Source organism: Vidua macroura, chromosome 6 (assembly GCF_024509145.1).
Source record: "Vidua macroura isolate BioBank_ID:100142 chromosome 6, ASM2450914v1, whole genome shotgun sequence".
Classification (NCBI taxonomy): Eukaryota; Metazoa; Chordata; class Aves; order Passeriformes; family Viduidae; genus Vidua; species Vidua macroura.
The window spans coordinates 4,392,079-4,405,185 of NC_071576.1; the positions used below are offsets into that span (position 1 = coordinate 4,392,079).

General features: G+C 48.2%; 1 protein-coding gene across 1 annotated transcript; it reads right to left on the reverse strand.

Annotated features, from left to right (window-relative positions):
* Positions 1–1,351: 1,351 nt before the first annotated feature.
* On the reverse strand, positions 1,352–12,609 carry CCDC198 (coiled-coil domain containing 198). The gene is made up of 6 exons (XM_053981534.1): positions 12,414–12,609; positions 8,311–8,387; positions 3,972–4,058; positions 2,855–2,953; positions 2,297–2,462; positions 1,352–1,596 (listed from the first exon to the last, which is right to left on the reverse strand). The coding sequence occupies exons 1-6, from the start codon at positions 12,607–12,609 to the stop codon at positions 1,352–1,354; spliced, it is 870 nt and encodes a 289-aa protein (XP_053837509.1).
* Between the last annotated feature and the right edge of the window lie 498 nt (positions 12,610–13,107).

Here is a 13,107-nt window from a genome sequence, read left to right on the forward strand (position 1 = left end):
ATTCTGGCTTGGAAAATGAAAGGATCAGGTTTCCAGCTGGAAGTGGCTGTGATGGTGATGATATTTGCTCCTGCCCTGAAGCAAGGAGCTGATCTGAAGATGCTTTGCCCCCCCCCCCCCCCCCCCGGTAGTTCTAGAAAGACCAAGTGGGAAGGGAGGGAGACAAGCAGGAGGCACAAGGAAGAGTTAATGCCCTTTGTCAGCTCTGCAGCTGCAAACAGAGGCAAAACTGGTGCTGGCAATCAGAGCTGCCTGTTCCCCAGGGCCAGGGCTGGTGGTGAAATCTCTCCCTCCCTTGTGTTTCACCAGTCCCCTACTTATCCAGTTTGCCACGTTAAAACAACTGTGATATTTAACTGAAATCCCCTTTTATAGAAGTGCTGTGAATCCACAAACTTGGTGGCCTTTATGGACCTCCAGGGACAACCAGATAGGATACAGGAGAATTGGGTGAAGTTCCCTCTCAGGTAACAAATTATATTGTAAGGAAAATGAGATCAGTTAATAAAAAAATTCAGTTTATGTGAGATGGAAACTGCAAGAGCATTTTTGATAGATCAGACACCTTCATATAATCATCTTTTCCAATATACTTGGAAATGTCAGATTGCAACAGGGCAGCTTGTTAAAGCCCCTGGTAGGTGCTGCAGCCTTGATCAGCATCCCTGGGAGAGTGTCTGCAGGAAAAGATGGAGATTTCTCCATTTCCATCAGTCACTCCCCAGCACTGAATCCCTGAACAGGGGAAAAAAAGTGAACCAAAGCCAGATTTTTCAGATTATACATAAATCTGGAGGTTAGTTCTGAAACAAGTATATATATATTTCTGTGTCCAGGACAGGGGAGGAGAGACAATTTAAAAAAAAAATCAAAAAACAACAACCCCCCCCCCCAAAAAAAAGCCACAAAAGTCAAAGAGGAATTTTAGAAATGCGAAAAAATGTCATTTAAAGACTTTCTAAATGAATCATTTTACCTTGCATTTTGAACTGGTGTTTGTGGTTTAGAAAAGGTTAACTCCAATTTAAACAGGAAGATTGAGTAACTCAAAGGCAAGTGAAACATTTCATTTCAGTTGAAATTTGATATTTGGGGTTAACCCAGAACTTTCCCCAGCCCCCTCCTCCTCTCTCTACCCCCATTTCACTGTTGCTCCATCCAAGGCTTTCTTCCCCAGATATTTTGATTCAGCCACACAACCCAGAGGGATTTTATTCCCCCCACATCAGAGAGCTCCTCATTTCCAGATGTCCTTTCCACTGGCCCATGCTCACAGAAATTCCACTTACAGCCAGCAGTGCCTCCAACCTCAGCCCATCCATCTGGGGGGATTCCACCCCCAGACACGCCACTAGAAATCCCTGTCAAAGAAGTCATCAAAGAGGGAAACTCTCTCTGTCTTGGTCCTCACGAGCGTGGGTTTGTGGTGAATCTTCTCTTCCCTCTCCCACTCCTCTGACCCTGTGCTGGAGGAGTCCCAGAACACGTCCCTCGTCCGTGGCTCCCTGCAGAGCCACAGGTCAACCTTCCCCCTCCTGTCTGGAGAGAGTTCAGCCCTGCCAGGCTGCCTGGAGAGGCCTCCACCCCACGTGGTTCCTGGGGGAGAGAAAAAGAAATAAAATATCAGAGCTGCACAGTCACCTGGAGTTGAGCTGGGAATGGCTGTGGACAGCTGGAGGCGCGTAAGGAAAATCCTGAGAGCTCCCTGTAAGACCAGACCCCATGGCAGGGGCAGGGGGGGGTGTAACACACTAAAGATTACATTTGGTGAAATTGTAGAGTCTGGCAATATGGCTTTATCCCCGAGGGGAAGAGAGCTGAGGTGAAGAGCCACAAGGGAATAGGAAGCCAGGTTTGTTCCTCTTCCTCCTGGTGAAAGTTCACCTTCAGGTGAGCTTTTCACTGATTTAAGCACTTTCGGCCTTGGTGGAACATTCCCAGCCTCTGCCAAGGGCTGTCAAAGCAGGCAAAGCAGGACAGGGCCCGTGCCTTGCACAGGTCAGGATGAAGAGGTGGCTGAGATCCACTTCTGTAGGGACAGTGGGAAAAAAACCCTAAACCCAAAAAGTGATCAGCCTCAGTGAGTGTCACATTTACCCCAGAGAGTTCTCTGAAGCATTCCAATGCTTTGTCCTACAAACACAGGACGAAACGCTTTGTCCTTTTCCCCCCTGAACCTGCTTCTCATCACTGCAGGAGGTGGAGCAGTGGAAACATCTTCCACAGGGAAACTTCTCTGGTGACATTTAGGAGGGCTGGTGAGTTTTACAGCGCCTTGGAAAGTTATTCCACTTACCAGGGTCGTCTTCAGGAAAACGCTGACTGTGCTCAGCAGGGATGGGGTCTGGGCTTCTGGTGCTGTCACCTCTCTGGGGAGTGTCAAGGACATCCCTGGGGCTGAATTCCTTGATGTTTTGCTTATTGATTTTCACCTCCCTGTGGAGATTCCTCTTCAGCTCCGCCTGGGTTTGCAAATGAGTTGTCAGCACAAGCAGCAGAGGCGCGGACGCGCTTTAATAGCTCGACTGGCACAGCATCAGGGGGTGGCCCTGGAAATAATTGCACAGTCGAGTAGTTTAACCCAAGCAAATGGAACCTGCCAGACTGGGTACATGACAGCACACGACTGGGACAGGGATTTTTGGTTTCTCCGTGAGTCACGGCCAAATGAGGGCAAAGTGTTGGAAAAATCACAGGTAATTGCTGATCACAGGGGCCCTGGGGATGCTCCCCACCAGTTCTCTGCCTAAGACTCAGGGAAAGCTTCCTTTCACCTTCCCAGCAAGAGGTCTGAAGCCTCCTGGTTTGTGGGAGAGATACCTCCATCCCCTCCCCAAATCCACCTTGGCATTACCTCTCGTCGCTTGCGGGTCAAGTCCAGCATCTGAAGCTTGTGCAAGTGCTGCCTCCTGCCAGGGAGGGGATTCAGGCTTTGCCCCCTCTTCTCCAGCACCTACGAGGTATTTGAGGATGCAAATAAATACACCTGCACTTTCTGAAAGAGAAAGGAAGAGCCACCAGCTCACAAACCCCTCGGGCACTCCCAGACAAAGGCAGGGAGCCTCTCCCGGCGTGGCCACCTTGCAGGAATTCAGCACAGATTTCCACTGTGCTTGCAGTTTATCCCACAGCTCAGGGGCAGGAGGGGAAAAAACTTCATTAAAACAATGTATTCGTGCTTCTGCCCCCCCGAGGTGTTTCTGCATTGAGTCGGTTCTGCAAGATAATCTCATGATCCAAAGGGAAGCACGGCTTTTGCATTTTTGGGGCTGCAGGGGGTGTTTGTGGCGCACAGTGTTTGCAGCCTTTAAATCAGACTTTACAGAATTGTTAAAAGTTGGAAAAGGTATCTAAGATCATGGAGTCCAACTGTCCCCCCCAGCACTGCCAAGGCCACCACTGACCCACGTCCCCAAGTGCCACATCCACGTGGCTTTGAAATCCCTCCAGGGATGGTGGCTCCATCACTGCCCTGGGCAGCCTGTTCTAACACCTAAAATGCTTTCAGTGAAGGAATTTTCCCTAAAATCCAATCGTGGCACAAGTTGAGGCCACTTCCTCTCGTCCCTTGTCCCCTAGGAGCAGAGCCTGAGCCCCACCTGGCTCCAAATTCCTGTCAGGGAGAGCGAGGAGGTCTCTCCCTTCTCCCCACCAACTGCAAGTGATGGGTGCTCAAATAAATAATTTTAAAACATGCCTCTCATACTTTCAGCCTCTAAAAAATCAAATATCCTGGCTCAGCAGGTCCATCTTATCCAGGGAAGTGTCATGCTGGAGATTAGGAAGCTTTCCCCATATTTTGGATCCTCTCACCCACACGCCAGTGCTTCAGCTCAGTGTCCTGGGCTCAGGGACAGGAGCACAGCCAGTGGTTCAATACCAGCTTCTGCCCTTCAGGGTGCCCAAAGTGGGAGGGAAAGGAGCCTGCAGCCAGGAATGGCTTGTGGAAGGGCACAAACTCATGCACTTACCTTTGGTTTTGGGCTTGTAGCCACTTCTGGCTGACTCCAGGGCTTCCCAGGAGTGATTGCTTGTGGAGGGATGGCAGGTTCAAGCCTCTGCAAGTCCAGTGTTTATAATATTTAGCATTGCTTGTTCTACAGGATCATAAAACTGGATATGAAACTACCTTGTCATTTAAAGACTTTCTAAATTTTTCCAGCTCCAGTTCTGGCCCAGCTGCTTGGGACACAGGAAGGAGTTTGGCATCTCAGGGAGATGAGCATCATTTGGTCCTTCAGGAGTGGCCAAAACTGGGGAAATCTTTTGCATTACAGCACAGGCAGCAAAGCCCCAGTTTTACAGTAATTCCATCCCTGCAGGTATTTCTCTTTGAGCCCCAAAGGCGCCCAAAGCTCCATCCAAGACCAGAGTGAAGCCAAACCACAGCTCAGATTGCTTCATGGCAAAACTGGAGTGTGTATAATTTAATCTTAAGAATCCTATCAGGTCATCAAAGGGCAGATCCCAATTAGAGGAGCCCTAGAGCACCATTCCCTCTGTCCAGCCTGTCTTGACATTGGCCTAAATAAGACCTCTCCCTACAAAACTGTGCATGGTACAAAGTGCCATTTTGTCAGAGTCCAGGACATCCCTCTGGCTGCCCTGGCTGAGTCGAGAGCCTGGCAGGGGCTCGGAGACCTTGGCAAGAAGGCAAAAACACCTGTGGCTTCAATTTTAGCCCATGGGAGAGGCTGCCAACTCTATATGAGGAATTACAAGCCAAGAGGGTTTGAGTAGTGTAATAGGTGAATTGACACAGGGTGGAAAAGTAGAATTTTAGGGTTTTTAAGAATGTAATTCAGGGGTACAAGATGGATGAATCTGGGCGTGTCATGGCCTTCTTCTCCTTCTTCTTGTCCTCCGTGTCTTGGTGTGATGGTGACACTTTTCTATTGGCTTAAGGTAGAGACACACTGTCTAACATAAATGATAGATATTGGCACGTTATTGTAAATATAACACACGTAATTTCTGATATAAAATGTAGACGCCGCCCTAGAAGGCAGGCAGACTGCCACGGCTTCTTTACTAGACAGACCTCAGCAGGTGAGAGAAAGAATGTTATAGATAAGGAAAAATAACCTTGAAAACTCGATCTTACGCATTCCAGACTTCTTTGGCTGCACGGGCTAGGGAACAAGGACTTTTACAATCTTGGGGTCAGCCCAGCATTGAGACCCCACCACCTTTTCTGGTGGCTGGTGAAAATAGGCAGAGACTTGCTCTACAGGCTGCTCTGAGCATGGATTTTTATCTTAAGGAGCAAAGATGCCTCCTTAAATCACGCCAGGCTCTGAAGTGTTGCTGGGTCACTCCATGGCTTGGATTCCACAGAATCAGCAGGTTGGAGAAAACCCCTCAGACCATCAAGCCCAACCATTATCCCAGCACTGCCAGGTCCATCACTAAACCGTGTCCCTCAGTGCCACATCTACACAATTTTTGAGCACTTCCAGGGGTGGTGATTCCACCTAGAGTTCCCTCCTAGGAGGGGAGCTCAGTACAGCTTCCATAAAAATTAAAGAGGACACCATAAAGGACTTTGTAACACCTGACTTTTTCTTTATTTGGGATACCATTAACTCCTTGATTATGAACAAGTGCCCAATAAATGGGGACATGTTGGAGTCCTGGTTACTGAGAATTTTAGGCTTTCTGTGCTGACAGGCACCGGCCCCCAAAAGAACACTGCATTTGTGTTGCCCTGATTTTTAAAAGTGCTAAGTTTTCTTTTATAGTTCTTTTAAAAGTTTTAAAGTTCTCATAAAACTTCTTTAGCCTTCTGATAATGTTTACTGGAGTTCTCATGCACCATTCATGTAAATAATGATTGTTTTGCATTCTTCTTTGTGGGAGGAGAGAATTAATGAACTGTTGGTTTGACCAGTGTGGTTGGAGAGGTGGCAATTTCATCCTCCAATCCACTGTCACTTTTAGAATTCTATATATTGTGAGATCAGAAATAAAATCAGCTGGTTTTCTCTCTGGAACTCACCAAGCTTCTGTGTACTCATTTCATGTCCAATAGCAACACATTTGACCTGAGACTGTAGAGAAAACTTCCAAAATTAAATAATGGAACTAAGATTATGAGTATATAGTTTAAATAAAAGTGTATAATATCACATAGTAGAAAACTTAAAGTTTTGAAATATAATAATGTATATAAAACAAGATAAAAATTTAAAAACAAAAATTAGTCCTTCTTCATCTTCTTCATAAGTTTAAGTAATATTATATAATTAAATTTAAAAGTCCACAAATAATTAGTTGTTAGGTTAAAAATAAAAATAATTTAAGTGTCATTTCTTAAACTATTAATCCCTAAAAACCTTATCAAAAAGAGATACAACTCCATTTTTAAAAAAATTATTAAAATAAAATACTATAAACATCACAATTTATAAAACTACAGTATAAAGAAAAACTAATAAACATCTAAATCCAAACAAAAAACACCATCTCACACATTTAATCCCAACCCCAACAAAACAAAAGTTAAGACTCAACAGGGACATGTCTCTGACTGTCTGCACTGAGCAGCTGCTGAATCCTGAGCTGTCCTTTTGGATCCATGTGAAAATGCAGCAGGGAAAATCAATGTCATGTAAAGGGAGAATTCCCCACTAGTCCCCAACGCCAAGTGCACGTCTCTCAGCATCAAATAAAACCCCAAAAAGCCAAATATGAAACTGAAAAATGGCACTAGATGGCAGTATGTGCCACCACAAGCTGTGGTCCAGGCTGGCGTCGCTCCGGGAAGGCACCAGGGCCACCAGCGCGGCGTGGATGAAGGCAGAAAACCTCCCAGAGCCCTCAGCTCATCGCCCTGCCCTGCTGGGGAAGCCGAGCTTCAGGCTTTTGGGTAAAGCTCTGTCTGTCCCAGGCTGGAAAACTGACTTTTCCCTTTAGTTTTTGTCAATGTCACAGGTTTTTGTCTGGAAATACTCCCTGGCCAAGATCCTCAAAGTCCTTGAGAAGGCCACATCAGCCTGCTCCGCTGCCTTTGAGAGCATTCCCACAGGAAAAAGGCTTTTGCTGGAGCTGTGAACACTCCCTAAGAGCAGCAGCAGCAGAACAGGGTAGGATTAACAGAGTCTTTGTCCTGAAGTGAGTGTTAACAAGGAGTGTCTCAATAATACACGAGTACAGCCGTGATGGAAATAAAATCCGTAATTAAAAATTCCGCGCCGGTCAGAGGTTTCTGAAGGAAACTGTGATTCCATATGACAGTTGTTGGGGTGTAGGTGGGCTCAAATCAGATGCCACTGTTGCATCATGCCACCAAACCCAGGGACAAGTTATTCCATAGCTGGTGGCCACCTCTGAGCTCTGAAGCCACCAGTGTCACCCAGAGCCACAGACGTGAGGGGAGTGGGTTTAAGTGACCCCATTTGGTGGCTCTTCCATTCTTTATTATATTTAAAAGATCATAATCACAGCAAGGAGGTCTCCTGCTCCAGTGGGTTTCCTGTTCACAGAATCATGGAAACCTGAAGTTTTTGGGTTGGGAAGGACTTTAAGGACCAACCCCGTGTCATGAGCAGGGATACCTTTCACTAGACCAGGTTGCTCCAAGCAGATTCAGGTTGGATATTGGGAAGAAATGCCCATAAATGAACACTGGATTTGAGCTGTGGCCTCACCAGTGCCAAGTACAGGGGGGGAGAAATAAAGATTTGAAGACATTTCTGAGCTTTAGTTATGTAAGGGTAGCCCTTGTGTGGAGGCAAATCTTGGCTGTTAGGCCAGGTAGAGTCATGGGGTTTGGGTTTTGGGGAGGAATGGATCTGGGAACTACAGGATGGGGAAACTGAGGGAGTTTGGGTGGGTACAGGGCATGAACAGCAATTCCTGAAACCCAGAATAATTGCTGTGTCTTTCACCATCCCCTCGTGCACAGCAGGTCTGTCTGCTTCACCATCTCTGCTCCAAAGCCGCTGCCTTTCCCTGAAGAGCCAAAACCAGCCCCACGTGATGCAAGTTGGATCCTCTCTGCAGAGGGCTCTGTCTTGGCCACACTGTCCCCATGGGAGCACCAGGATTTGCCTGCAGGTACCCAGACCCCCCCAAGGACAGTGGGACATCGCAGCAGAGGTGGCCCCGTGTCCCACACTGGGACACGTGTCCTTGCTGGGTGTCTCCAGCAAGCTCGTGATCACCCAAAAGTAGAACTTCCCCCTTGTGCTGCTGTAGGGTATTTGCTTCCCCCCACCATGGTGCTGTGACACGTGGCCCTGTCCCCAAAAAGCCTACGGGGAGGGGTCAGCCAGAGCAGCTCCCAGGGAGCTTCCACACTCGCCTTACCTGAGGCCTTCGAGGTGGGTGCTGCTTGATGATGCTGGTCCCATCCTTTCCTGGCAAGGTGTTCCAAGAGAGGGGCCCTTAAAGGTTAAAGAAATGGATCAAGTTACTTTTAGGTGATCAGGTGCACTCAGCAATAGCTTTGTGCCCTGTTTATTGTTGGCTTCAGTGTCCCAGTGAAGCCCCTGGCTGTGTATTCCAGTAACACATGGAATATTCTGTTGGCTGCAGGAGTAAAGTGGGTGTGCCTGTGATTTCCAGCAAATACCTCTCCAGCTTCCCTCTACAACCACTCCTCATGCTTCTAAATATGACCATCACCATCCTTGTGTCTCCTGTGGCCGCTCCCAGGGATTTGGGTAGGCAAGGGACTCTTCTCATGCCATGCCCTATAACCATCAGGTGGCCAAGAAATCCCTGATCTCTGCTGCCTTCCCACTCTTAAAGTCAGGCCCAGGAAGCAGTTTGTGTCTTTTCCTGCTGCTCAGCCCCTGACACTTGATTATTGTTATTTTTTACTGAGTGTGACATTCACATTCTCTGGACACAGAGACATAATTCTGTCTCTCAGGAGAAGCACAGAGAGAAGAAGAGGAAACAATCTTTATCTCTGCTCCTTTGTTTCCCCCATGTGGAATGTGGTGTGGAGATTGTTTACCTGCAGTGATTGCTGGGTTGGATTCTGGTGAAGGTTGTTTGGGGTCAGTGACCAATGGGATCCAGCTGTGTTGGGCTCTCAGCAGAGTCACGAGTTTGTGAGTTAGGTAAGTAAGAAGTAAGTATGTAGAATAGGATAGTATCTCTTTAAATAGTATATTAATGTAATATAGTATAGTTTTAATAAAGCTATCCTTCAGCCTTCTGATCTGGAAAAGAAACATAGACAGTAAGCATTGAGAAACTTGGGAGGGAATCAGGGTGCTGATTTTACATTTTCATTTGTAAAGAAGGAGAAAAAAAAAATACAGGCCAAGCTGCTCTGCTCCCTCGTGCCCTGGGAAAAGCAAAGTCATGGGAGATGTTGGTGCTTTGTGGCTGAAAACATGAACTGGTTGGGATTTCCATAATTTCTTTCTTTCCATCATTTCTTCCCTGAGCCGGGGTTTGCCTCAGTTATATTTTACTATAACTGAGCAATACCTCTGCTGATTTACTGACTGTGGCAGAGCTGGGCTGCAGCAGCAGCAGCAGGAGGGAAAGGGCTGGGTGCACTCCCAGACCCTGGAAACCAGCCCAAAAGAACGTGTCACACACCAGTGATCCCCTGTTAGTTATTAGGACAGAGCTTTCTCTGAGGCCTGGATGGGATCTGGGCTCAGGTCTGTTCTGTGCTGGTGGTCTTAGGTGGGCACCACTGCCCCTTTTGTTCTTTTCTTGCACAAATAAATACTTGCAAGTGCAGGAAGTAATTCTTTCACACCACATTTTATCTGTTTATCTCACCTATTCACCCCAAAAGAGTGTCCTGCTGCATTCAAATGACATTTTCTACATGGAGCTCAGTGAGGTGTGGCTGAACAGCTGCTGAGGAGGTAACAGGGGAGGAGAGGTGGGGATAAAGTGCAGGAAGAGCTGATGCCAAATTTAATAGTCAAATTTAACAAGAAAATCAGTAATTTGGAGGTCAGTTTATGGGGGACTTCTTGAATCTCATGGAAGATCACCAGGCTGGGGTCTTGGGGAAGAGAGAGAAGACAATCACAGAGTCATGGAGTGGTTTGGGTGGGAAGTGATATCAGATAAGTGACCCCCAACGCCTGGGAAGAATGAAGTCTGAACTCCAATGATTTCAGAAGGCTAATTAATTACTTCATTAAGCTATATTGTACTATAACTATATGACACTCACAAGAGCTATCACTAACCAGCTAACTAGAAAACCCATCACTCTCTCCTGAGAGTCCCGACACACACGTGGATCCAATTGGTCAATGAATCCAAACACCATCAGCAGAATCCAATAAAGCATCACCCTGGGTAAACAATCTCCAGAACCCATTCCACGTGGGCACAAACACAGGAGCAGTGAATGAGATAAGAATTGTGTTGATTCTCTTTTCTCTGCTTCTCTCACAGCTTCTCTCAGGAGAAATCCTGAGAAAGCCGAGTCTCTGTTCAGAGGGTATGTGAATGCCACAAAGTGAACATAAAGATCTTTTTTTTTCCCACCCCCTGCCATGGGCAGGGTCACTTTCCACTATCCCAGGTTGCTCCAAGCCCCATCCTTGGAACACTTGGACACTTCCAAGGATGGGGCAGCTTGTCTGGGCGCCCTCTGCCAGGGCCTCGCCACCCTCACAGGGAGGAATTTCTTCCTCCTGTGAGGCTCCTGGGATATGGGAGGTGGTGACTCCATCAGGCAAATGTTTTGCAGAGCCCTGGCAATGTTTAACCACTGAGTGAAGCTGTGGCTGCTCCACACATTGCCGGAATGGGAGCCTGAGGGGAAAATTTCCAGCACAGGAGGCTCCTCTGGAGACAAACCTCATCTGCAGGGAACACGTGGTGGGATGGCAGCTTGTTAGAGCAAAAGGGGCTTGTGGAGTATCTGCAGGCAAGGGGGTGCATAGGGAATTTCTGAGGGGAGAGGAAAAGGGAAGGAGGTGGCCCATGGAGGTGGGAACAGGGACATGACACAGGGAAGTGGCTGTGACTTAGGAGAAGCTTGTCCTGGTGAAGGGTATGGCTTAGAGGAAGATATTTCTCCCTTAGGATGTTTGATGCTTTGTGTTTGGGGTGGGTTTGAATTTTTCCCCCCCATCCTATCCATGCATGGGGCTTGTGGGACATTTGCCCTTACCCTCTGCAGATACAGAACTGAGGGCTGGCTGTCCCCAAATCACCAAGCCCCAGCTCAAGGCATCCCTGTGGCTCCTGTTCTCCTGTTTTTCACCCTTGCACTTCAGCAGCAGCAGATGCTCCCCTCTGGGGGAATCTGGATTTAAAATAAGCCAAGCTGAACCCTCATAAAGCAAATAAAACCTATTCTCTGGGAGGCTTTGCTTATTTAGACAGCAGCTCGAGCTAATACTTCGCTCAAGTCCTCCTGAGCATACTCATCTTGTTTCTGAAAATGGAAAGTAATGGAAGATTGCATTTATTAATTTTTTAATAACATACACTTTTTTTAAAAAAAACAAGCATTTGTTAAATGCTCAGTGATAATTTTCCAGAACAAGAATATTTGGTTGTTCTTGCTCTCGTGGAGTACATAAAACCTGTTTTTCTACGGCAAAATCTGATCTGTATTCTCCCCAAAGCCTCAGTTCTGGGAATGTCACTGCTATCACTCTAGAGGTTTATTTGCTTTCACTGCTTCCTGATGCCACCTGATGAATGATCCTGGAGGAAATATCCAGCCTCTGGTGAAGCAGCAGTGCTTAACACCGCTTGGTTTGGGTCAGAAATTGATTTTTGGGAATGGAAAAGCAGGGAAGGGAGTGCTGGGGGCGCAGATCCTCCTCCCTCTGCCTCGCCCTTCCCCACACCCCGCTGGATTTCATGGATGTTTCTCCCCACACTCCCCTGAGAGCTGTGGGAAGCATTTGTCAGCATCCAGCTCGTTGTGGAGAGCTGCACCTCCTCTTCCAGATGGATGCAGAGCTCTGGGAAGGATTTGGGTATGGATGGAGTTTAGAGGCTGCTTGTGGGGAAGCACACACAGCCAGGCTCTCTGCCATCCTCTGCCCCTGGAAATTCATCATTGATTCCAGTGCTGAGATTTTCCTGCCCAGAATCTGATTCTGATCAGGGCAGAGATGTGCCTGGCAAGGGCAGGTGAGCAGGACAGGGCTGTGATGGGGTCACAGGGGGGCTGCACAAGGGCTTGCCTGGACACAGGTGGGTGCCAGGGTGATGCTGGGCTGTTGCCAGGGGGGTGCCTGATGAGAGCGAGGAGCTGGGATCTGGTGAGTGAGGCGCTTTCCAAAACAGTGGAAGGAGAAAAATGAGTTTTCCCAAAGCTAAAACACCCTGGAAAAGGCAAAAAATGGCACAAAGCTGCTGATGCAGGGCAGCACAACCCTGCAGCCACCCCAGAGTGCAGCCAGCAAACCCACAGCCCCAGGGACCCCAGGTTCACAATGTCCCAGCAGTGACACCCTCACCTGCAGAGGCTCTCCCGTACCAGGTCTCCCGCAGAGGAGGAAGTTCCAGGTGGAAGATGGGCTTTCCCCAGGGTGTGGGCTGGCCTGGCTCTCTGGGCAGCCCCTGCAGGGCAGCCAGGGTGGGCACATCCCCCCGGGTGGGCACTGGGGCCACCCTGGTCACCCTGGGCTGCGCCTTGGAGGAGCTCAGGCCCATCCTGCAGAGCCAGGGCTCTGAGAGGAGCAGGAAAACCCCTCGTGCACGTCCTCCTTGGACATGGAGAGGGATCTCTGTGAGCCACCCAGAGCCCAGGCAGCTCCCTGCCAGCTCCCACAGATGTCCTTCCCAGCTTGGTTAAACATTGACCCCTCCCCAGCCATTCCCCTGCAGGGAGGACAGAGGAGGGGAAAGCAGCTCAGGAGCCAGTGCCAAGCCCTGGAGAAACTTTGATTTTTACCTACAAGTGATTTTCAACCAGGGCCACCACCTCAGCTGGCCTGCAGGTATTTCTTCAAGCAGCTCTTTTGCTAAATCTTCATGTTTTGGAAGGAAATTCCATCCCTGGAGCTCCTGAAGGGTTAAAGTGTCTCCCATCCTGCATGGGAGAAGCAGGATTAAGTAAATGGGAATAAAGCCTGGCCTGGGAATAAAGCCTGGCCCAGGAGCTTCCCCCACCTTTTCTGCTGCTGGCTGGGGGCACTGCTGGAAAAAATG